The sequence below is a fragment of the Hemiscyllium ocellatum genome, chromosome 4 (genome assembly GCF_020745735.1).
Source record: "Hemiscyllium ocellatum isolate sHemOce1 chromosome 4, sHemOce1.pat.X.cur, whole genome shotgun sequence".
NCBI lineage: Eukaryota > Metazoa > Chordata > Chondrichthyes > Orectolobiformes > Hemiscylliidae > Hemiscyllium > Hemiscyllium ocellatum.
Window position 1 is genome coordinate 7,230,469 of NC_083404.1, and position 26,748 is coordinate 7,257,216.

Consider the following 26,748-nt stretch of genomic DNA (forward strand, 5'->3'; position numbering starts at 1 on the left):
TAACAGAAGCAACAAAAAAGCAGGATTTTTTTAAAGTGAGCACCCATGTCTGTACTCATTTTACTCCATTGACCAGATTTTTGCTCAAGCATTTAATCTTTCTATATCGCTTTGCAAAACGAATTGCTTTCCTGTTTCATTTTATGCCTTCCCTCCTTTTAGCTATTCATTCTTTTTAGCTTTTGGGATATTTTAAATGTCATCTGTTGTGAAGATGTAAAATATACTTGGTCAAAGTCTCTCATTTCCTTGTTTCACGTGTTTATTTTTTCAGCTTCATTCTCTAAGCTGCCATTGCTTGCTCACTTTAGGTACGTTTTTCTTTCTTTATATACTTATAGAAGAACTCTTCTTGTCTGTATACATTTTATGCTAGTTTTTTTCTCAAACTCCAAATTCTGTCTTTTTTTGAAAAAGTCACCTTATGCTGGTTTATAAGATCTCCTGGCCTTCCTCTAACCTTGACACTGTTGTATCCCTTTTAATTCTTCTACATCTTTTAATTTTCTTGGTTAGGCCTGGATGGTATATCTTTGTAGAAATATTCTTTATCAATGGAGTACCAGCAGTACCTGGGTTACAGACAGGTTCTGTTCCTGAGTACTGTACATACATACATGATTTTGTGTGCAAATCAGAACACAATACAGTACAGTATAAAAGTCTAATTGTAAGTACGGCCAAATACTTGTGTTGGATCCTTAATGCTAGTAGTAATATAGGATCTTGTTTGTAAGTACAAGCACCTGTAATTGGATATTCATAAATCGGGAGGCCAACTGTAAATATCTGCCTAAATGTCTCGGTGCGTCTCTACAATATTATCTTTTAACCTGTTTTCTGAGTCTACTTTAATCAATGCTGTCTACATAGCCTTGTCATTCCCTTTAAGTTTAAGACATTCATTTTGTCCTGCATTTCTCATACTGAACGTGAGATTTTACTATGTTATGATCACTCTTGAATTCAGTAAAGAATTTTCTGGACATGAATTAATCTTATCTAATTACCAGGTCTAAAATGACTGTTCTGTGGTTCTACGATGTATTGTTCTCAATAACAAAAGCCTGTCTATGACCACCTCCTCTTGGCCAACTTTGCCAATCCTCTTCTAGGCTAACTTTGCCAATCTGATTCGTCCAATTCATGTGAAGATTAAAATCACCATGATTTGTGTATCTTTCTTATCATACAGTATTATTTCTTGTTTTGTTTCCACCGTTAATATTTTTCCTTTGCTGTTTCTCATCTTCATTCAAACTGATTCACATTTTGTTCTTCCAAATATAATTATTTCTCAATACTAGTCTTCGTACAGCATTTTTATTTTTCATCTTTATCTCCACTCCAAACACCATAAATCAATTTCCTCTCCTTACTCATCCTCCTGCCAGTTTGAAAAAAAGTTCCTTTGTACTCTATCAAAACCCCTCAAAGTTTTGAATGTTCTGTGCCTGACTGTTTCTGTGCCCACCTGTCTTGCCCTCTCTCTCCCCCAGCAGATTTGAAACTGCTCATTTCTGGTCGCATTTTAGTAAATTCTGTTTGTATCTTATTCAAGATCCCAGACTGTGATACCCAGAACCAAACACAATATTCTAGCTGTGGCCTAACTTCTGACCCATAAATGTTGAACAAAAATCCCTAGCGATGAATTTTGTCTCCATTTATGAATCTAAAATTTTCTTATGCTTTTATGTGTGAAAGCTTTTTCACCTGGTCTGTCATTCAAATATTTCAGCATGTAAAGCCCAGGTCTTTGTTCCTGTTGTCCATAAAAAGATGTGTAATTTAGTTTGTATTAATTCTTCTCATTCTGCATTTCAAGTTATATCACTTGCTGTTTTACTTGTTTGGTTCACTATTTTGTCTCCATTCTCCTCGAGTGCTACTTTCCTCCTAAATGTTTTTTTCTACTTTTGAGTTTTGTATAGTAAGCAACTGTGATATTTTGCCCTATGTACCTTTATCTAGGACATTAATATGCATTGGAAAAAGCTGGGATTGTAATACTGACCCGTGATCGCTGTTGTGCACTTGAATTTGTAAAACAATAATTCACAGCTAATGCTTGCCATATTAAGATAGTGAACTTTTGTTACGAAATGGGGTAATCTCTCCTAGTTAATTTAAAAAACAGCAATACAAAATAGATTTATCCCATGCAATAATCTGTAAAAGTTTGAGTGGCCATGGACTATTTAAGATAAAAATATAGAACTTTATTTCTTAAAGTATAACAAAGAATAATTAACTAACAGCTATTTACCAGTCCGTACTCTAACCTATCTGTTACCTTCCCTTTTATTATACTAGATTCTGGATTAGTGGTACTGGAAAAGCACAGCAGTTCAGGCAGCATCCGAGAGCAGTAAAATCGACGTTTCGGGCAAAAGCTCTTCATCAGGAATACAGTTGTATTCCTGATGAAGTGCTTTTGCCCAAAATGTCGATTTGCTCCTCGGATGCTGCCTGAACTGCTGTGCTTTTCCAGTGCCAGTAATTTAGAATCTGGTTTCCAGCATTTGGGTCATTGTTTTACCTTCTGTAATACTAGTCCGATAAAACTCCCAATTACGATTTATAAAACCACACTTGTATCTCAAAACAAGGAAGCATTCGTTCTTCTGTTCGGGTATTCGTGTGTGTCTTCTTTTCTTTTCCTTAGGAACTTCTGTGTCTCAGGTTACTTTTCAGAGGGCTATTTTTAGGCAGTCTGTATACATGCTAGGCTTGTCAGTTCTCCTCTCAACTGTTCAATTTACCCCGGTCTTATACCCTCAAAGCATCGGATAGTTATTGGCTTTTAAGATAATCATTATATTTAATTCAAACTGGATTGGAGTTTGATATTTTTCAAGGTATAATTTAAACTGATTGGCCAAATTCAACTTTGTTTTTCGTTTTATCTCTGGGCAACGAGCTAACTGAGTTGTTTGATCAAATGTTACATACATTATTGCCTTATTGAGAACACTTGGTGCTGTGTCCAGTAGTTCTGCTGCTTTTAAATCTCTTAAAGTACACCCACATCTTCAAATAATACCTTCCACCCGCCCCCCCCCCTTAAAAAATGAGCCACCATCATGAAAAGATAGCTTCATTATTTTGTCTACTTTTTAAACACACTACCCTAACATACAGATAACTTCAATATAGGTTCACCTTAACTTCTTCCCATATATTCTCTCTCTCTCTCTCTCTTTTCCCCCCCACCTCTTTAAAGCATTCTAAGAATGTAAGAAGATTGTGGTCAGTGTACACCACCATCTCTGACACATTGTTCATGACATACACATTAAAATGTTGTAAGGCCAGTTCCTTTTCAATTGTGGAGTATTTCCTCTGGTGGATGTTGATCTTCGAAAAGTAACCAACTGGCAGTTCAATCCCATTCTCATCTTTGTGCAGCAATACAGCTCCAACTCGAATGGCACTAGTATCGATGACGACTTTAAAAGGTTTTCAAATGTTTGGTGTAGCTAAAACTGGTTTGGCGGTTAATATCAATTTCAAATGGTTGACTGCCTCCCGGTATGTCTCTGTCCACTGAAACTTTGTTCTTCTTCAGCAAATTGGTTATCAGTGCTACTACACTGCTGAAGTTTGCAACAAGCTTCCAATAGAGTTGGCTGAGTCCTAAGAATCGAAGCACCTCTTTCTTCGAGATTGGCCATGGAAATTCTTCAATAGCCTTTGTCTTTGCATTCTGTGGGGTCAACCTTCCATGATGGACGTTATGTCCCAAGAACGTCACCTCTACTTTTGGGGATTCCATTTTAAGTTTATCACCAGTTTTGCTTCTCGTAGTCATCCGAAGAGCTCTTCCAACTGTACCATGTGATCTTTCCAGGACTTGCTAAAGATCACTACATCGTCCAACTAGACTGCATAGTTTATTAACCCAGCCACAACTCTGTTCAAGTGTCTTTGGAATGTGGCGGGCGCGATCTTCATTCCAAAGGGCATCACTTTAAATTGATATCGCCCGTTTGGGGTGACAAATGCAGAATTTTTTTTCGCCAACTCTAATAAAGGTACCTGCCAGTAACCATGCATTAAGTCCAACTTGGTGAAGTAACTGTTCCGACTTAGTCGATACAGTCCTCCAATCTAGGAATTGGATATGTGTCCAATTTTGTAACTATTTTGGCGTTGACACAGAGTCCTATCTAGTTTGGGAACTAAGATGATCGGTGACCTCCACTTGCTCTGGCTTGGTTCGATGGTTTTCTCGTTGAGCATGGCCTCCACCTCCATCTGGACCTGTCTGGCTTTGAGAGGATTAAGCCGATACGGGTGTTCTTTTATTGGAGCAGTATTCCCTACGTCTGCTTCATGTACAATAGCATTAGTCTTCCCCATCTGATTCTTACATATGTCCTTCTACTGTAGTAACAAATCTTTCAACTCCGTTCTATGCTCCTGAGACAGATAGCTAACAAATCCCACTCCTCAAGGACTACTTCATTTTGAGGCAACCCAAAGTCCATATCATCTGGATTTGATTCCTCACTCTGTGGAGGAGTAACTAACACCCTGTTTCTCCAGTTCTTTTTCCCTCGTGCAATACGGTTTCAACATTCTCACATGATCTACTCAATACTTTTTTTTTTCTATCTGGCATCTTTACTAGATAGGATCTGCGACATTCTCTTTGTAGCCAATTGCTGCCGCGACATTAACCAACTCAACCTGTCCACCCCTCTTACCCACTCCAATCTCTCACCCTCGGAACGTGCAACCCTCCACTCCCTCCGCTCCAACCCCAACCTCACTATCAAACTGGCAGACAAGGGAGGCGCGGTAGTAGTTTGGCGTACCGACCTTTATACCGCTGTGGCCAAACGCCAGCTCGCGGACACCACCTCCTACTGCCCCCTTGACCATGACCCCACCTCCCACCACCAAACCATCATCTCCCAGACCATCCATAACTTCATCACCTCAGGGGATCTCCCATCCACCGCCTCCAACCTCATAGTCCCACAACCCCGCACCGCCCGTTTCTACGTCCTGCCCAAAATCCACAAACCTGACTGACCCGGGCGACCCATTGTCTCAGCCTGCTCCTGCCCCACCGAACTCATCGCAGCATACCTCGACACGGTCCTGTCCCCCTTAGTCCAAGAACTCCCCACCTACGTTTGGGACACCACCCACGCCCTCCACCTCCTCCATGATTTTCGCTTCCCCGGTCCCCAACGCCTTATCTTTACGATGGACATCCAGTCCCTGTACACCATCCCCCATCACGAAGGACTCAAAGCCCTCCGCTTCTTCCTTTCCCACCGTACCAACCGGTACCCTTCCTCTGACACCCTCCTTCGACTGACTGAACTGGTCCTCACCCTGAACAACTTCTCTTTCCAATCCTCCCACTTCCTCCAAACTAAAGAAGTTGCCATGGGCACCCGCATGGGCCCCAGCTATGCCTGTCTCTTCGTAGGATATGTGGAACAGTCCATCTTCCGCAACTACACTGGCACCACCCCCACCTTTTCCTCCGCTACATTGATGACTGTATCGGCGCTGCCTCGTGCTCCCACGAGGAGGTTGAACAGTTCATCCACTTTACCAACACCTTCCTCCCCGACCTGAAATTCACCTGTACTGTCTCAGACTCCTCCCTCCCCTTCCTAGACCTTTCCATTTCAATCTCAGGTGACCGAATCAACACAGATGTTTACTATAAACCGACTGACTCCCACAGCTACCTAGACTACACCTCCTCCCACCCTGCCCCCTGTAAAAACGCCATCCCATATTCCCAATTCCTTAGTCTCCACCGCATCTGCTCCCAGGAGGACCAGTTCCAATATCCTACAGCCCAGATGGCCTCCTTCTTCAAGGACCTCCAGATTCCCCCCAGATGTGATCGACGATGCCCTCCACCGCATCTCCTCCACTTCCCACTCCTCTGCCCTTGAGCCCCGCCCCTCCAACCGCCACCAGGACAGAACCCCACTAGTTCGCACCTACCACCCCACCAACCTCCATATACAGCGTATCATCCGCCATCATCTCCGCCACCTCCAAACGGACCCCACCACCAGGGACATATTTCCCTCCCCTCCCCTATCAGCGTTCCGAAAAGACCACTCCTCCGTGACTCCCTTGTCAGGTCCAAACCCCCCACCAACCCAACCTCCACTCCCGGCACCTTCCCCTGCAACTGCAAGAAATGCAAAACTTGCGCCCACACCTCCTCCCTTACTTCTGTCCGAGGCCCCAAGGGATCCTTCCATATCCGCCACAAATTCACCTGCACCTCCACACACATCATCTATTGCATCCGCTGCACCCGATGTGGCTTCCTCTATATTGGGGAGACAGGCTGCCTACTTGTGGAACGTTTCAGAGAACACCTCTGGGACACCCGGACCAACCAACCCAACCACCCCGTGGCTCAACACTTTAACTCTCCCTCCCACTCCACCGAGGACATGCAGGTCCTTGGACTCCTCCATCGCCAGACCATAACAACACGACGGTTGGAGGAAGAGCGCCTCATCTTCCGCCTAGGAACCCTCCAACCACAAGGGAAGAACCTAGATTTCTCCAGTTTCCTCATTTCCCCTCCCCCCACCTTGTCTCAGTCAAATCCCTCGAACTCAGCACCGCCTTCCTAACCTGCAATCTTCTTCCTGACCTCTCCGCCCCCACCCCACTCCGGCCTATCACCCTCACCTTGACCTCCTTCCACCTATCACATCTCCATCGCCCCTCCCCCAAGTCCCTCCTCCCTACCTTTTATCTTAGCCTGCTGGACACACTTTCTTCATTCCTGAAGAAGGGCTTATGCCCGAAATGTCGAATTTCCTGTTCCTTGGATGCTGCCTGACCTGTGCTTTTCCAGTAACACATTTTCAGCTCTTTACTAGATAGTTCACCTGACTCAACTTTTTCTCAGACAGGGGCCATTAAATCTGGCTTCGAAGGGATCTCCTATCATTGGTAACAGTATGAACACATTATCCTCTTGGGAACTGGTCTGAGTCTCTGTGTTTATTTGCCACCTGCTTCATTCTACACTGCCCTCTTTAGGTGCTGTTTAGCTAACTCACCTCCTCGATTTAGTCTCTCCCTCACCTCTGATACATAATCTAAGTGAGAGATCTCCAACTTTGGTCTTGTTAATTTTTCTTTAATTAATTTCTAACGGCCTCTCGCTTCATGACTGAATATTCACTCAAAGGGAGTGAAATGAGTAGATTCATTTGGGGCATTTCTAATGGCAAACAATACAAATGGGCTACTTTATCGCAATCATTTGGATAATCCTGACAGTATGCATCTAACATGGTCTTCAAGGTCTGATGCCATCTTTCTAAATCTCCCTGGGATTCAGGATGATACACATTGGAGTGAAAGTGCTGTATACCTAAGCTGTCCATAACCACCTCAAACAGCCTAGCAGTAAAATTTGACCCTAGGTCCAACTGAATCTCTCTGGGTAACCCAAACAATGTGAAGGAAGCTACTAACTCCTCTTCCACCTTTTTTGCCTTGATACTCTGTAATGGAATTACCTCCAGAAATCTGGTAGACACATCCATTATGTTTAACAAGTACTGGTTCCCACTTTTAGTCCTCTGGAGAGGACCTACACAATCAATTATAATCCACGTGAAAGATTCTTCAAATGCGGGAATTGGCAACAAAGGCGCTGGTTTTATTAATGCCTGTGGCTTACCTACCATTTGGCATGTATGACATGTTTGACAAAAGTTAACCACAGCCTTGTGCATTCCAGGCCAATAAAAATGTTTTTGTACCTTAGCCTGCGTCTTTTGTAACCCTAGGTGACCTCATGCAGGTAGTTCATGTGCTACCCATAACACTTCCGTCTGTATGCTACTGACGACACAATCTGGTACACTTCGGCCCATTTCTCTTCTGCACTAACCTGCCGTGGTCTCCATTTCCATCTGCGGATTCTATCTTTCAGATAATAACCCTCCGGAATATTCTCCGCCTCCTTTTCAGAGTGTGCATTCACATATATATCTTTTATCATATTGTCTTGCTGTTGCAAGTCTCTTAGCCTTTCAGGACTAAACACTTCTGTCTGACCCTCTGCCTGTTCAGATTTTTCCTGCACCATTACATCAAACAGGATATCTGCAAACCGAACCTTAACTACTTCATCTTTCTCTTTACTTTTCACTTTGTGCTGTGACTTAGTGGGATCTAGTTACCACACAGTCTGGGAAAATACCAGGATATTTCTGTTTAATCTCCTCAGTTTCTTGTTGTGGAAAAGCCCAAGGGAGACCAAGGGGTGTCACTCCCACCTTGGATCCTGCCAAATCATTCCCAAGAATAAACTGAATTCCTGGAACTGACACTCTGTCGATCACTCCCACTGTAACTTCCCCAGTCTTGAGTTGTCACTCCAACCTGATCTTACATGGGGGAATGCTAAATTTCTGTCCATCTAACCCACAAATTACCACACTCTCGAGTAACGGATCAGAAAGGCTGCATATTCGTTCATCCCTTACTATCATTGACTGGTTAGATCCTGTATCTCTCAAAATTATAACTTCTTGTCCTCCTCTCCCTGTTCTTTCTGAGTAAACTTTACCCACAGAGGTAAATTCTTCGTAGAGACCAGGTTCTAACTCTGTACCCAGCCCCTGCCAAGGCTGTGCATACTCCTGCAGCTCCTCGGCTCCTCTTGGGTCTGCCTTCTCTAATGCCACTGGCTTAGCTTCTTTTACCACCTCTTTTGCCACAGCGCCTTTCTTTAACGACCAGCACTGTGCCTTCACATGTCCCACTTTACCATAGTGGAAACACGTGGAGCCTTTCACCTCCTTTTCATCCTCTTTTGGCTTCTTTTTTAACCTGTGGTTAAAATCTTATCAGTGCTCCCTACTCTTGGTTTAGTAGTGTAGGATCTCCCCTTCTCCCAACTTCTATCCCGCACAGAACAAAATTCTGGTTGGAAGCTTGTCTTAAGCATCAGCATGTACTCATCTAATTCTGCTGCCCTTCACACTTCCTGAACTTCCTGTTCTTCCACAGTGGCTCAGTGGTTAGCACTGCTGTCTCACAGCACTAGGGACCCGGGTTCAATTCCCGCCTCTGGCAACTGTCTGTGTGGAGTTTGCACATTCTCCCTGTGTCTGTGTGGGTTCCTTTTGGGTGCTCCAGTTTTCTCCCACAGTCCAAAGATGTGCAGGTTAGGTGAACTGGCCATACTAAATTGCCCGTATTGTTAGGTGGATTAGTCAGGGGTAAATATAGGGGGATGGGTCCCTCTTTGGAGGGTCAGTGTGGACTTGTTGGGCCGAAGGGCCTGTTTCCACAATGTAGGTAATCTAATAATAAATCCTCGGACCACTCCACTTGCTTAGCCAATTTTTCAAATGAAATAAACATAGCTTATTTCATCTTAATTTATTTCATTCCTTTCTCCTTCGTTGCTCTATAGTATTTTCTATTTCTAATTCTGATTTCTAAAATGTTATCTATCGCCATAAGTTGTGTTCTGTGTCGAAAATGCATGTTAAATATACAGATATTTTAACTGTAATATGCACTTTGACATTTTAGAACCAGTATTTATTTGGATACTAATTGATTTTATTTAAAAATTGTAACCAGTACTATAAGGAGAATATTGATCCTTCAGATGACACCAGTTTTCAGAATACAACTCAAATAAGAACTGGTCTGCTCAATCCAGCGTCTCACAGGAAAGATGCATATACTTCAATGGAAGCTTATGAGGAATTGTTAAATCAAAAGCGGCAAGAAGAGGACCGATATCGAAAATCTGATGATCCTGAGATTGGTCAGAGAAGGTAATGATAATAGATTATTACAAATGCTGAACATTTTGGAAAAATGTGATGGGAAGTATATGGTATTAATGCAGATCATTTTCATGATATTGTGATAAAACATCTGCTTAATGGCTATATCTAAATTATTCTGATTCACATAATTTGTGAATATGATCTCTTGAGGCTCTCATGCTGATGGAAAACTGCTATCTACACCATATCATTAAATATTTTAATAATTTGCTGTCTTGTGATCGCTCCTAAAGATCACAAAAACATTTCCTCAAAAGGTGGTTGAGGCAGAATACTGGAATATCTTCAAGGCTAAGATGGATAGATTTTTGTAAAGTAGGGGTGAGAAAGGTTATTGGGATAGGCATGAACATGGAATAATAAGCTCACACATTAACTATTGATTGGCAGAGCAGGCTTGAGGTGCCAAGTGGCCCATTCTTTCTGATTTCTATTTTCTTTAAGATTCATTTATTTATACTGGGGTAGTGTGCTGTCAGTGCAAAAATATATGAATTTACTGGAACAAAATGTTTCTAATACTTTTGCAGTAGTATGCATGTCATTGGTTTCCTCAATTAAAAGTCATTGCAAAATATTTAAACTGTGGATTATTCCCTTACAGAAATGCTCAGACGCAAACAGACAGACTATCAGAGGCTTATGAAAATAACTTTGCTAATTCTGGCAACCACTTCCAGCAATTGAGAAATGAAAACAGGTGAATGTTTGTTCAGATTTATTGTTCCCATATTGGTGGTCTTGGACCCTGATCATATTGCAGAACTGTTCTTGTAGACATGATCCTGTGTTAGGATACTGATTGATTGAGGATGATCAGCCATGATCATAATGAATGGTGGTGCTGGCTCAAAGGGCAGAATGGCCTACTCCTGCACCTATTGTCTATTGTCTATTATGACATGGATTCTAGTTACATTGTGACGTGGAAAATTTCTTGCAGTCATGGATTTTCCTCAAAACCAAAGCCAGAAAATAGTAATCTGCTCCTTGCTTCTGGAGAAATCTGGCAACCAGTTTTTGACTCTGCAAGCCACCTTGTGTCTAATGCATCCAAACTCTTAAAACAAAATGTGCAGAATAGAGGGAGCTGTGTGTTCTTGTGCAGAAACGCAAAACATTAGCCTTCAATTGCAGCAAGTATCACTGAGGCAAATAGAATTTTGGCTTCGGAGTGGTGGAAACAGGAAAGTCTCCCACCTGTTGGGGAGGTGGAACCTGGGATGCAGTGAACAGTTTGATTCTCTATCTCAGAAAGGAAATAGTGGTATTGGAGGGTGATCAAAAGGCTGATTCGGGATGAAATGATTGTCGTATCAAAAATGACTAAGCAGGTTAGAAATTTATTTGTTAGACTTTAGAAAAGTAAGGGATGAAATATGCAAGATTCCGAGTGGGCTTGACAGGATAAAGTTGAGAAGACGTTTCCACCAGTTGTGGAATTTTGAACTAGACATTACAGAATAAAGGGGACACTCAACTTAAGATGTGAAGGACTTCTTCTCCCTTTGATTACTGAATGTCTGGAATTCTCTACTCTCAATCACTTGAAGTATTTAAAAAGGAAGTAAACAGAATTTATAAATATCAGAGGTAGCTCAAAAGAGTAGTTGAGGCCTGGGGTAAATCAACTATGATCTTGGGGCAGGTATGAGGGCTGAAGGCCTACTCTTGGTCCTACTCCCTATGCTCTTTTATGTTTTTTTTAAATACGGCATGTACAGAGTCAATGGTATTATTCTGTCAGCCAAACAGGCAGAGAATAATGAATTGGAAGCTTTGTGTAATGTAAGCTCCTACCGCATAAATGGATTCCTCAACTCAGAAGATGCTTTTTGTAGTTACTTCAGGGGCCTTGTATGGTCTGGTGAGTAAGGATTCCTACAATTTTAAACTCCCTTCCTTCGTTGCATAGATTATTTGTTTTATGAAGTGCAGATATCCATCCAGTTTATGAATTGTAAGACCTGAAAATAAATTCATTATTGCTTCGATCTTTCTAATCCAGACGAAGCTTCAGATCAGGCATACAAATCTCTGAAATTTCCATTGACACTCATGAGTTTTGAGGAATGACTGCAGGAGTTGGGATTCAACAATTAGTTGCAGCAGCATTGCTGCTTTGTGCGAAAAGCTGACCTGAGTATGTGGGAATGTTTTGTTGTCCAGGTGATTATTTTTATGTATATTAACATTTGGTTAGATGCGACACCAAGTGGAATGAACTTTACAGAGAATTGCTTTACAGAGAGGTGGCATGGAACAAATGGGTCAAATATCCTCATGTGTCATATATTGCCAAGATTTTCCAACTCACTGATGTTTAAATTATTTACCTATTAACTCTACTTATTCACAGCGAGACCTCGTTATGTATAAAATCTATTGACCTAGCTTTTTGCAGTCCAAAATAGATGACCTCACACTTTTCCCATGTTGAACTGTCTTGGAGAGTTTTGTCCACTTAATTGAACTTAATTAGACATTGGTTAAAGTTATTTACTGTGTCACCTAATTTGGTATCATGAGCACCTTTAGATATGTTTTTCTCTTTTCATCCAAGTCATATTATTATAGTGAATTTGACCCGTACAGATTGATGTATAGGGTAGTGTCATCACAGATTGTTGAGTATACAGATTAACCTTGTTTTCAGTTTGAAACCTACCTCTTAACCTGTTGCTTTCAATTCAAAGCACACTAATTAGTGAGTTTTGAGAAGATTTATAGCTCGGGTTGAGGTTCTGGATGTAAGTTTGCTCATTGAGCTGGAAGGATCGTTTTCAGACGTTTTGTCACCATACTGGGTAACACCATCAGTGAGCCTCCGGTGAAGCACTGATTTTAGTGACCCGCTTTCTGTTTGTGTTTAGGTTTCCTTGGGTTGGTGACATCATTTCCTGTGGTGATGTCACTTTGTGTTCTTTTTCTCAGATGGTAGTAAGTGGGGTTCAAGTCGATGTGTTTGTTGTTAAGAGTTTGGGTTCGAATGCTGTGCTTCTAGGAATTCTCGTGCATGTCTCTGTTTGGCTAGTCCCAGAATGGATGTGTTGTCCCAGTTGAAATGGTGTCCTACCTCATCTGTATATAAGGATACTAATGAGAGTGGGTCATGTCTTTTTGTGGTTAGTTGATGTTCATGTATCCTGGTATCTAGTTTTCTACCTGTTTGTCCAATGTAGTGTTTGTTAGAGTTCTTGCAAAACATTTTGTAAATCACATCAGTTTTCTTTGTTGTCTGTATGGGGTCTTTCAAATTCATTAGCTGCTGTTTTAGTGTGTTGGTAGGTTTGTGGGCTACCATGATGCCAAGAGGTCTGAGTAGTCTGGCAGTCATTTCTGAGATGTCTTTGATGTAGGGGAGAGTGGTGAGGGATTTTGGATGTGTTTTGTCTGCCTTTTTGGGTTTGTTGCTGAGAAATCAGTGGACGGTGTTCAGTGGGTACCCATTCTTTTTTAATACACTGTATTGGTGATTTTTCTCTGCTCTGAGTAGTTCCTCTGTACTGCAGTGTGGGTTGGCTTGTTGAAATAATGTTCCGATGCAGCTTTGTTGTTGGGGTGATTGCCTCTGTAGTTCAATATTTAGTCCGTATGTGTCGTTTTCCTGTAGATGCTGGTTTAAAGTTCCCCGTTGGCTGTTCGCTCTACTCTGTCATCTAGGAATGGCAATTTATTGTTGTTTTCCTCCTCTTTAGTTAATATTATGCCAGTAAAGATATTATTGATGGTCGTGACGGAATTCTATTGACAAACACACAGACCTAATTTACCATTCTCTGAGGAATAAAAAACAGGAAATGACATCACTACAGGAGCTGATGTCACCACAAGAAATGACATCGCCGTCCCAAGTAAACCTGAACACATAAATAGAAAGCAGATCACTAACACCAGTGCTTCACTGGAGACTCTCTGATGGTATTACCCAGTATAGTGATGCAACATCTGAAAATGAACCTTCCAGCTCAGCGAGCAAACTTGCATCCAAAGCATGCATACTTTTGTTAAGTCTCTTCATTGAACCTTACCAATTCCCTTATGGGAAACAAATAAGGTGCAAACACATGGGATCTGGGTTAATTTGGCAAGTTGGATCAAAATTATCTCAGTGGCAGGAGACAGGGTGATAGTAGAAGGTCTGTTTTTCTTGTTTTTGTGTGGCTGGAGATTAATGTCTAGTGGTATACCACCGGGACTGGCACTTGGTCCCTTATTGTTTGTGATATAAACAATGTAGATGAAAATGTGGGAGAGGATGATATGTTTACGTGGGGACACATATTGGCTGGGTAGTTGACATTGGGAAAGAAGTCTTAAGTAAAAGGAGGAAATACATAGATTGATCAGATGGGCAAATCAGTGGCAGATGGAATTTACCCCTGAGAGTCATACAGCATGGAAACAGACGATTCAGTCCAACTCATCCATGCTGACCAAGCTTCCCAAACTAAACTAGAGCCACTTGCTTACATTTCACCCATATCTCTTGAAACCCTTCCTATTCATGTACATGTCCAAACGTCTTGTCAATGTTGTAACTGTTCCTGCATCTGTAATTTCATCTGGCAGTTCATTCTACATATGAGCCATCCTCAGTGTGGAAAAAATTGACCTTCAGGTCCCTTCTAAATCTCTCTCCTCTCACTTTAAAAATATTCCCTCTGGTTTTGGTCTCTCCACCAGTATCTTTTGTCTCCTACTGTCAAACCAATTCTCTTATACAATTGGCAAGCATTGGCCAAATGGATAGGAAACCCCCTTAGTTGAAGGGTCAATTACAAGGGGCATACTTTAACATGAAATGCATGAGACTTAGAGGAGATTTGAGGAAAGTTGTTTTTGTGGAGGATGTAGCATGTAAACTCCATTTTTAAAAAGTACTTGGATGAGCACTTAATGATAATCAATGGGCCTAGTGCATGAAAGTGGGACTAGTTTAGGTTGTGCAAACTTGATGTGCTGAAGTGCCTCTTCTGTACTGTGTGATTCTATGCCTTGTGGAAATCATATAATTAACATTCCCTTAGAAACTCCCTTATCTACCACATTCAATCTCAAATAAAGTATGTTAATTTGGTTTTTTAGAAGGATCCTATCCTTTAAAGATCCTTACTGGTTACCTCATGTTTGCTACAACTTATATCTGACAAAATACTGATTTATCCTTCCTGATATTAGCAATTTACCCTCAACTGACATTAGCCTTATTGCATATAATTTAATAGCTTGTGTCTTAAAGTTTAATGGAGTAATATTGTCAATTTTTTCAAACCAAGAAACAATTTCTAATTGAAGATATTTCAGGAATGTTACAAATCTAGTCCCTTTTTTGTTCTAAAAGTTGTTCCTTAGCTCAAGGAAACTATGTCTTTGATTTTTTTCAGAGGGGACAATAAACTGAGCTGGACTCCGATCAGTTTGGTTTGGTACAGAGATGAAAAGGATTTTGAGAGGCTTTTTGTTTATATGTAAACACATGAGACTTCAGGTTAAAGTGGTCTTGCTTTAGCAGTGACCTGTATAAAGAGAGGGGAGTGATCAGCTCTTTGGCTAGCTGAGCTGAGCAGTTTTAGTTCAGTCTTGGACTGAGAAGTTCAATAGGGAGCTGTGCGGAAACTGTCTCTCGTTTCTGTCCTTCAACTTCAACCTGCAACATGTGTTCCATTTATACTGGTTTTCAAAGGGAGTTTGCTAATTGGGACTGTTGTGTATATTTGGAATAGCATAATTAAGTTCCGCAGGGGTTCTTTATTTTTTTTTGTGTTTAATTGTGTAATTTTTTGTCTGTTTTAAAATCTGGTAGTCAACCTGGTTATCTTACTCTGGGTAATTTCCACTGTAAACTTACCGAAACAAATTGCAAAGTTAGGTCCAGGGCTGCCTGTTTAAGAATGTTTTGAGTGGTCTGGCCTAGTGCATAACAGAAGGTAATGATAAATGCATTGGCATATCCTAGATGGAGGTAGTTATGTCCAGGAAATTTGTCCAACGCCAAGTTTTACTTCTATTGAACTGAATGAATTCTTCTCTTCGGTTTTGATTTTTGACTTTCAAGTCAATGGCATTTCGTTTGCATTCTATATTGTGTAATTCGATGCAAAAATCAATTACAATATCACCTGCACGTTTAGTTAAGGAACCAACTGTACTAGAAGTCATTCTTTTTCTCTTTATATATTCATAAAGATCTTTAATTTTTCCTTGGATATCCCTTGCAAGTATTTTCTCATGTCTTGATCTCTGAATACCATCTTAAAATAACACAAATCTAGTATTACATCTGATGGTGTTTCGCAGGAATGTTGTATTAAAAAAAAATCTCAAACCATATCAGTGTGCAAAGTTCAGGGAAGGGATTCCAGACCTCGAGGAAAATAAAGGCAGGATCATCCATAAGGATGTACAACAGGCGAGCATTGTAGGAATACAGATATCTTGTAGGATTACAGGGCTGAATAGGACTGGTGGTTCAGTTGGTTAGACCATGGGTGAATTTGACAGGATAAGAATTTGAAATCGTGACATTGCCTAATGGGGAAACTAATAGAGGTCACTGAACGTAGGGGTGATGGGTGAGTGGAGAAGTGTATGTTAGGATATGGCAGCAACATTTTTTATTATTTTATCAGATTCATGGAGGACAGAATGTGGGTGGCTGGGCAAGTATTCAGTTAAGACCTTTTCTTTTAGTTTTATAATCAGTTGGAAGCCTGATTTCTGCAGACTGCACATTCTAAATTTGCAAATAGTGTGAGGGTCTTGCAGGTGCCAAATGAGGTAAATTTTTAACTACATATTACTATTCAGTTGAGCTCCTGTTCTACAACAGATATTGACATTTGAATTATCTGATATGCACAATTATATGGAGAAAGTGAGGACCACAGATGCTGGAGATCAGAGTCGAACAATGTGGTGCTGGAAAACCACAGCTAGTCAGGCAGCATCTGAGCAGCAGGCAAGTCGACGTTTCGAGCATAAGCTCTTCATCAGGAATGAGGGGGTGGCCCAAGTGAGCTGAGAGATAAATGGGAGGGGCCTGTATCTAGGGGGTTGGGGGGAGGGGAAGGGGAGGGAAGGTGTCAGGGAATGCAATGGGTAGATGGAGGTGGATGGTGATGGGGATAGGTTGGAAAGGAGGGTGGAGCGGATAAGTGCGAAGGAAGGTGGACAGGTAGGACAGTTCAGGGGGGTGGTGCCGAGTTGGAAGGTTGGCTTTGGGATAAGGTGGAGTGGAGGGGAGGTGAGGAAACTGATGAAATCTACATTGATCCCGTGCAGTTGAAGGGTTCCATGGCGGAAGATGAGGCATTCTTCCTCCAGGCATTGCATGACCAGAGTTTGGCAGTGGAGGAGGCCCAGCACTTGCCTGTCCTTGGTGGAATGGGAGGGGGAGTTGAAGTATTCAGCTACAGGGCGGTAGGGTTATTTAATGAACGTGTCTCAGATGTTCTCTGAAATGTATTGCAAGTTGGCGTCTTGTCCCCAATGTAGAGGAGATCATACCAAGAGCAATGGACACAGTAGTTGATGTGTGTGGAAGTACAGATAAATCTCTGTCAGATGTGGAAGGATCCTTTGGGGCCTGGGACGGAAGTGGGGAGCAAGGTGTGGCCGTGTGATTTCAGATCCCAAGGCGGAAGATGAGGCATTCTTCCTCCAGTCATTAGGTGGCTTTGATTTGGCGGTGGAGGTGGCCCAGGACTTGCATGTCCTTGGTGGTGTGGGAGGGGGAGTTGAAGTGGTCGGCCACTTGGTGGTTGCGTGTGCCCCAGAGGTGTTTTCTGAAACACTCTGCGAGCTGGTGTTCTATCTCCCCAATGTAAAGGAAATTACGTCGAGACCAAAGGACACAGAAGATGAGGGTTACGATTAGCCAACCAGCTGTAGGTTAAAGTGACTTTTAAGTAACTTTTATACAGGGATGTATGTTATATACAAACGGAACTCCATGCCCCAGCTGTAACACAATCTCATGTCCTGGACCCTAACATGTATATTGTATCAAACTAATATGTGTATCTCACTTTCCTATTGACCATGGTTATTGAATTGGTACATGGTCTCAAATCATTAAAGGTAGCAGTGCATGTTAACAAAGTCATAAATAATTCAAAGAAAGCATTACGGTTCTTTTCTAAAACAATAGAATTAAGGAGATTGGAAGCTGTATGAATAGTTCTGGCCTTTGTGTCATGATAAGGGCATAGAGATCTACAAGGATAATTCCAGAATTGAGAAGTTGTACTGATCTGGAAAGACTGCAGGCTTGAACTCTTTCCTCTCCAAGTGAAAACTCGAGGATAACTTTGCCAAATTTTTTTAAATCATGAAGGGCTTTGATAGGTTAGGCTTGGAGAGTTGTTTCCACTTATGGGGAGTCCATAGCAAAGGATGATCAATCAAATAAATAATTCATGAGAAGTTTCTTAACTCACAGATTGGGTAGGATTGAGTTTAATGGTGTAGACCCGTTTATAGGGAAGATAGACAAATAAAGGTAAAGTCACATAATCTCACAGGACTAGAGGCTGCACTGTTTCGGGAGACATGACTAGTGAGTTATAAATTGCTGGAAAGGGTCAGCAGGCCTGGCAGCATCTATGGAGAGAAGTCCAGAGTTAATACTCTGGGTTCAGTGACCCTTTGTCAGAACTCATGAGTTAACCTGAGGGTCACCACACATCAGGTGAGTGGTGAGATTGAGAAGGCAGTACCTTCATGGTGACCTCAGCTGATGTAGGCACTGAACACATGCTTTTGGCCTCACTCTGCATCACAAATCAGCTGTCCAGCTAACTGATGTCTGACAGATAAGTACTTCAGACAGTGAAAGGAATAGAAGGATGTGCAGATAATGTTGTGCAGTGGAGGAAGATTTGTGTGATGTATTAAATACAGGTTATTTTGGAAAAAGCAACTGGAAATGTTGTTTAATTGCACAAGTTGATCAGTCTTTATCAGTTGTTGTTCTGCATGCTCCTGTGGTAAATTTCTGCTTCATCTTTCTAAAGTTATTTCTGCCTGTTTGTATGCTTAGAAGTAAACCACAATTGAATTGGGTGATACATTTTGGCAATACCTGTTCTCTGCCATAGCAGGAATTGAGGTGGGGAAGATGACTTCTGTATCCATTGGGCCAGTTTGGTTTTCTTAGTATTATCTGGAATGCTGCTATCTGAAGTAATTTGGATACTTAATGTTGGCACGATCTGCTAGTTTAGTGTTTCAAGTTGTCATTTACATTCAGCCCTTCAAGTTGCTTTCAGTGTCTGCAGTATTGTTTAAATGCAACTTGGTGTATTAATGAGATAGAGTTTTAGATCACTTGGTTTCTAATCTCTACTTGCTCAATTTGCTGCTTTAAGTGTTGTACTCGATTTATGATTCCAAGAATTGTGGCGATTTGCGTAAGTTGCCACTTTCATCCATGATTGAATGTTGATAGGTTGCTTCATGAGTTTTGAGAAGATTTGTAGCTCAGGTTGAGATTCTGCTGAGCGGGAAGGTTTGTTTTCAGGCGTTTCATCATCATATTAGGTAACATCTTCAGTGAGCCTCTGAATGAAGCACAGGTGGTCTAGCCCGCTTTCTATTTGTATGTTTGAGTTTTCTTGGATTGGTAATGTCATTTCCTGATCTTTTTCTCGGGGGTGGTAAATGGGGTCCAGTCAATGTGTTTGTTGATAGAGTTCCGGTTGGAATGCCATGCTTCTAGGAATTCACGTGTCTTTGTTTGGCTTGTCCCAGTCAAAGTGGTGTCCTTCCTCGTCCGTATGTAAGGATTACTAGTGAGAATGGGTCATGTTATTTTGTGGCTAGTTGATGTTCACGTATCCTGGTAGCTAGTTTTCTACCTGTTTGTCCAATGTAGGGTTTGTTACAGTTCTTGCAAGGTATTTTGTAAATGATATTAGTTTTTCTTGTGTATAGGGTCTTTTTCGTTAAATAGCTGCTGTTTTAATATGTTGGTGGGTTTGTGGGCAACCATGAGGCTAAGGGGGTTGAGTAGTCTGGCAGTCATTTCTGAGATGACTTTGATGTAGGGGAGAGTTGCTAGGGTTTCTCGATATATTTTCTCTGCTTGTTTGGGTTTGTTGCTCAGAAATCTGTGGACTGTGTTCAGTGGTTACCCATTCTTTTTGAATACACGGTGTAGGTGATTTTCCTCTGCTCTGAGTAGTTCCTCTGCTGCCGTGCATGGTGGCTTGTTGAAATAATGTTCTGATGCAGCTTTATTTGTAAATGTTGGAATGATTGCTTCTGTAGATCAGTATTTGATCCATATGTGGTGTTTTCATGTAGACTCTGGTTTGAAGTTCCCCATTGGCTGTTCACTCTACTGTGACATCTAGAAATGGCAGGTTGTTGTTGCTTTCCTCCTCTTTAGTGAATTTTATGCCAGTAAGGGTATTATTGATGGTCTTGAAGGTTTCCGCTAATTTGTTTCATTTAGTGTCATTTACAAAATACCTTGCAAGAACTGTAACAAACACTACATTGGACAAACAGACAGAAAACTAGCCACCAGGTTACATGAACATCAACTAGCAACAAAACGACATGACCCTCTCTTACTAGTATCCATACATATAGACGAGGAAGGACACCACTTTGACAGGGACAAACCAAACAGAGACATGCACAAGAATTCCTAGAAGCATGGCATTCCAACTGTAACTCTATCAACAAACACATTGACTTGGATCCCATTTACCACCCCCTGAGAAAATAAAGAACCGGAAATGACATCACCATATGAAATGATATCACCAAAAGAAATAACATCACCAACCCAAGGAAACTCAAGCATATAAATAGAAAGTGGGCTAAACCATCGATACTTCATTCGGAGGCTCACTAAAGATGTTACCTAGTATGATGATGAAATTCCTGAAAATTAACCTTCTAGCTCAGTGAGCAAACCTACATCCGGAGGCTGTTTAATTTGTGCACAGGACATCCAAATATAGATTTATAGTTCAACAGGTTTATTTGGAAGCACTAGGTTTTAGAGTGCTGTTCCTTCATCAGGTGATTGACAACCACCTGATGGAGGAACAGTGCTCTGAAAGCTAGTGCTTCCAAATAACGCCAGGTTATAGTCGAACAGGTGGATGTGATTTTTAACTTTGTATATCCCTGTCCAACACCGGCATCGCCAAATCCATATACAGGGCTTTTCTACTTAGGATCACTAGATACTAAGAGAATCCTATCTGATTACTGTTTACTCTTCTCTGGAGGGCTGTTGAAGCTAATTATAGGATACTAATTGATGCCTTAATTGTGATAAACAAACCAAACACAGATCAGGGACTAAACCTGAAATTTTCATGACTTACATATCTCAGTGCATGTCAATATGGCAGTACATAATTACGAGCAGAAGTAGGTGGAAGTGGTTACTGCAGATACTGGAGATTGGAGTCAAGATTAGAGTGGTGCTGTCAAAGCACAGCAGGTCAGCAGCATCTGAGGAGCAGGAAAATCGATGTTTCAGGCAAAAGCCCTTCGTCAGCAATGAGGCTGGGAGCCTTGGGGGTGGAGAGATAAATGGGAGGGGGTGGGGCTGGGGAGAAGGTAGCTGAAAGTGCAGTAGGTGGATGGAGGTGGGGGTAAAGGTGGTAAGTAGGAGAGGAGGGTAGAGTGGATAGGTGAGAAGGAAGATTGACAATTGGGACAGGTCGTGAGGAGGGTGCTGAGCTGGAAGGTTGGAACTGGGATAAGGTGGGGGGAGGGGAAATGAGGAAACTGGTGAAGTCCACATTGATGCCATGGAGTTGGAGGGTACCGAGGTGGATGATGAAGTGTTCTTCCTCCAAGTGTCGGGTGGTGAGGGAGTGGTTATGGAGGTGGCCCAGGATCTGCAAGTCCTCAGCAGAGGGGGAGGGGAAGCTGAAATGTTCAGCCCCAGGGGAGCGAAGTAGGCAATTCAGCCTCTTCAACCCTGTACTGTTATTTGATACAATCATGGCTGAACACATCTGAACTTGCTTGTCTGCCCTCCATAACCATTCAACTCATTGCTTTAAAAAAAGTTTTAAAAAAACTGTTGATCGCCTCAATGTCCCAGCATCCACTCTGGGTTAGTGAATTCTCCAGATTCATGACTTATGAAGTAATTTCTCCTCCTCTGTTTTAAATCTGCTATTCCTTATCCTAAAACTTTGACCAGTAGTTATAAATTGCTCCACATATCAAATCATCCTTTCTATCTCTACTTTGTCAATCGTCTTTATCATCTTAGACCTCGATTAGATCTCCTCTCCTTCTTCTTAAAAACTCCTGAGAGACCTAAATTGCTGTCTCTATTCATACGACAAAATCCTTATCTCTGGAATCATTTTAGTGAACCTCTTTTGGATACCTCCAATTCAACTACATTCCTCCTCCAGTAAGGGGACCAAAATTGCGTACATGTACTCCACGTGCAATCTCACAAATGTCTTGTAAAGTTGCAGCAATACTTCCTACTCTATTCCTTTACCAATAAATGCCAAAATTCTTTTTTTTCCCTTTACCCATTCACAGTGTAAGGGCATCACTGACTAGGCCAGCATTTATTGCCCATCTTTAATTTCTCACAGGGTGGTTAAGATTCAACCACATTGCTGTTGGTTTGTCTCCTTTATTATCTGTTATACCTGCATTCTAGTTTTCTTTGATTTGTGCACAGTAATATCCAAATCCCTCTGCTCTCATGCACTGTGAAGTTCCTCTTAATTTAGATAATAAGTTGACTTCTTAATTGTAGTTGTTTTGCCTTGTGTTAATAAATATATACTTCTTGACCTTACTGTAATATATTGAAACATTTCATGACTATTTAGAGCATGATTTTCTTTTGAAGTAGATAGGCCAATAGTAGGCACTGGTGGCAACCAACCTGCATCTGTAATATTCAACACATGTCTATGAGGTAAATAATTTATTTTAATTTGTAATGGTGTACTTTGAAAGAGGAGTGGTAAACAAATACTTCGATGGATCCATGTTAAAATGTGGATACATTCAGCTGTGCAGTATTTCCTCAGAACTGTATTCAGAGATTATGCATTGAACTTTGGTGCACTGAAATAATCTCTCTTGTTCTTGTGTGCACTGGAATTGAACTGACTTGAGAACTTGAACTTTAACTTTATCTGGCTCACTCAACTAAATTCTTATGACTTCTCAATTGTACTTCAGAAATTATCATTTGGTATTGCTCATGTTGATATGCAGTCACAACTCTCTCGATTCTGTATTAAGTTCATGTGATGACTAAGTAATTTTTCTCCAGTATTGAAACTCATTTTCATCAGGAACAGTGGGAAAAACATTTAAGTGTCTCTTTTTTTTAAAATGACATTGGCTAAACCCTTTGCTACAGGCACTATAAAGAAAGGAGAGATCAAAAACCAACAGCGTACATTGAAGAGGGTTACAAGGATGACTACCGGAAGCGACCCGTTTCAGCAGCAGGAAAATCTAGGTAAATGTCCATGATTTTATACTTTTCATATTCCTTCAAAAGAATTTGTAACATATAGCAGCTGAACACAGACAAAGTCGTCCTTTTTCCAAATTGACCTATATACAATCCTTTGTATCATTCCTACAACTTGCTTTCCCACCAAATTTTTTTTTATTGTAAGAAAGTTTGGCTGTACTGCAGTATCCCTAATCTACGATACTGAGATTGGTTTTGAATAGCTGGTCCTGTGGGACTCCATTACTTATCGTCTGTTAGGCTGATAATTTTTAATGTTTCTTTCTATTATCCAATCCCCAATTTTTACTACTTATTACTTCCAATCACACGAATCTTAATTTAGTGTATGTCACAAAGCTGGTCTTCTCCTCAAGGATACTATACTCTTGGTTTTTCTCAGAGGGATTGTAAACCGGCTGGGTTCTGAAACAGCTGGCCTTGTTACAGAGGTGAAAGGCCTTTTTGTTCGTATATAAACAGATGAGTCTTTAGGCCAAAGCTTTGACGTCTTGTACAGGTTACTTCTGAAAACAGGGGGGGGGGAGCGGCAATCCCCAGCTCTCCAGCTCTCCAGCTGAGCGGTTCAGTCCAGAATTAGGGAGTTCAGCTGTGGAGCAGTGTGGAAACAAGCTGCTGGACTCTGTCCTTCTAACTTTGATCTGTAAGCCTTTGTTTCATTTTTACTGTGTTTAAAGGATTTGCTTATTGGGCCTGTTGTGTAATTCGGAACAGCATAATTAAGTCTAGTTTGGATAGACTTGAGTTCTGTAAGGGTTCTTTATTCTGGTTTTTGTGTTTTTTTATTGTGTAATTTTGTGAATAAATTTTTGCCTGTCTTAAAACCTGGTAGTCAACCTAGCTAACTTACTCCGGGTAATTTTCACTGTACACTTACCAAAACAAATTGCATAGCTATGGTCTGGGGCTGCCTGCTTAAGAATGTTTTGAGAGGTCTGTCCTAGTCATAACAGGTTGGGGGCTTTTTGCGGGATTTTTAAACAGCAAGTGGTAGGTGCTAGTGTCATTATTTTGGTGTTGGGTAGACAAAGCTTGGGATAGCAATGCTTTTTCAGTTGCCAAGGTTTTTCTGGAGGTGGATGTGGTGACTTTGGAAGTTTTGCAAAGTGTGAATAAAGCCAGGCTGCAGGAATTAGCAGACAAGCTGGGGTTGGAGCTGCCTCCTTCTGTGAGGAAAGGAGATAATTTCAGCAGTAGCTCAGCATTTAAAATTGTTGGAAACAAGATATAAATCCATCAGGATCTATAGAGATGGCAAGAATTCAACTGCAAATGAAACAGCTTGAGTTCGAGGGAGAGATAAGGAAAAAACAGCAGAATTGAAACAGTTTGAGTTATGATTAAAAGCAAAAGAGAGGGAGATCTAACTTGGCAGCGATCTGAGAAGATCACACTGCAGAGCTTCGCATCGCAGCAGGAGCAGGGTGGTCCTTTAACCCACCCAACCCAGGTCATCAGGATTTCTTGGGGCGTTGGAAAGATTGTGGAGCCCCAAGAAACATTTAAAAATTGACTTATTCATATTGATATTCTATGGGGTGTTTATTCTTTTTAGCTTGTGCTTACAATGCGGCTCTAGCTGGGAGAAGTGAAGGTGGTTGAGATGGTTAGATGCCTATTTATGGGCAGTTCAGGGTGGGTAGTTGCCCCGTCCGGACAGGGGGTGAGTTCCCCTACTCAGCCGTATTGACGCTTTATATGTTGGTTTGTTTTGTGGTTTTTGTTTTTTATTTTTAATAATTTTGTTAAATGTAGTGGTTTTAGTTTATGTAGTTTTTATATTTGGTGGACCATGCGACACTAAGGCTCAGCAATTTGCAGTTCGGGTTCCTCCTCTCTTGAATTTAAATGTAATTGCAGAAGATTATGGCTAATGATTTGATTAAATGGTGTACCTGGAATATCAAGGGAAGTCACTCACCAATTAAGAGGAAGCAGGTACTCTTGAATCTTAGAAAGGAGAAGGTGGATATTGCTTTGTTCCAGGAGACACATTTGGATGACCAGGAACATCTGAAATTACAGCAGAATGGCTTTAACTGAGTTTATTTTTCATAATTTAATACCAGAAGTAGGGGAGTGGCTATATTGGTAAGGAAAAATCTCCTATTTAAATTGTTGTGTTAAAGACACAGGGGAGGTTTGTAATTCTTAAAGCCTTGATAAATGGGGAAGAATATGGCATTTTAAATGTTTATTGTCCCCCAGCTCATCCTCTTAAATTCTTGGTAGATGCTTTTTCTAAACTGATAAGTTTCGAGTCTCAGCACATCATTATAGGGGGAGATTTTAACTGCCTCATGGACCCCACAGTAGACAGGTTGCCTAAAGGTCCCTCGATACCCTCTGCACAGTTATTGGGTTTGTGTGGGGAATTAGGATTGGTGGACGTCTGGAGGTGTCTCCACCCTACAGGTAGGGATTTCATGTTTTTCTCCAATCCGCACAGATGTCACAAGAGGATGGATTTTTTTTTTCTGACCCCTGTGGTAATCCTGGATCTGGTGGCATCCTGTATGATTGGTAATATTGCCATTTCTGATCATGCTCCAGTGTACCTCATGGTTAAAATTAAGGATGTTACAGTGGATTCAAGGTACTAGCGAATGGACCCCTTTATTCTCATGGACAGCAAGTTTGTGGAGTATTTCTCTAGGGAATATTGGGCATTCCTAGACATCAACATAGGCATGGTTGATAGCTCATATGTTCTTTGGGAAACTGCCAGAGCTTATGCCAGAGGGTTAGTTATTTCATATTCCACCAGTAGGAAGCGGCAGAAGGGTGAGCAACAATGTCTCCTTGAAGCACGGTTGAAGGCAGCTGAGAAGGCCTATTTTGACAGACCCTCGTTGGTCAAACTACAGTGGATTACAGCACTGCGGTCTGCACTAGATTCCGTGCCCTCACGGATGGCAAAGAAGGAGCTGACTTTTGAAAAGCAAAGGTTATCCAAGCATGGTGACAAGCCAGGCAAATACTTAGCATATCTTGCCAGAAAGAGAAGTGTCCCACAAACCATTACAGTGATTAGGGAAGGGTCTGGGAACATAACATGTGATTCTAAAAAGATTAATGTGGCGTTCCAGAGATTCTACTATGAATTATTTCAGTCTGAGAATTGTGAGGAGGGGCAGGCCAAATTGGAATCCTTTTTAAGAGATCTGAAGCTCCTGGGTGTGACTCCCGAACAACAGTCCTTTCTCAATGCCCCATTATCAGAGCAAGAAGTGCAGGAAGCTGTGAGGCAGCTTCAGATTGGAAAGGCGCCTGGTCCTGATGGACTTCCCAGTGAATTCTATAAGGAATTTATAAGTATGTTGTCAGGCCCAATGCTAAATATGTTTAATGATTCATACAGTCACTTATCCTTTCAAAAAAAAAAGGAAGGATCTGGAAGACTGTGCTTCATACAGGCCC

At 41.3% G+C, this 26,748-nt stretch overlaps 1 protein-coding gene across 4 annotated transcripts in view; it reads left to right on the forward strand.

Moving 5' to 3' along the window:
- LOC132815281 (centrosome and spindle pole-associated protein 1) overlaps positions 1-26,748 on the forward strand; it is a 181,433-nt gene that overhangs the window by 36,123 nt on the left and 118,562 nt on the right. For 3 of the 4 annotated variants that reach the window (XM_060824110.1, XM_060824109.1, XM_060824111.1), the window contains 3 exons: positions 9,616-9,815; positions 10,435-10,530; positions 23,209-23,310. In XM_060824110.1, the coding sequence (XP_060680093.1) occupies positions 9,616-9,815; positions 10,435-10,530; positions 23,209-23,310 (398 nt within the window). The remainder of the gene's footprint in view (positions 1-9,615; positions 9,816-10,434; positions 10,531-23,208; positions 23,311-26,748) is intronic. The other variant, XM_060824112.1, reaches the window with a different exon arrangement.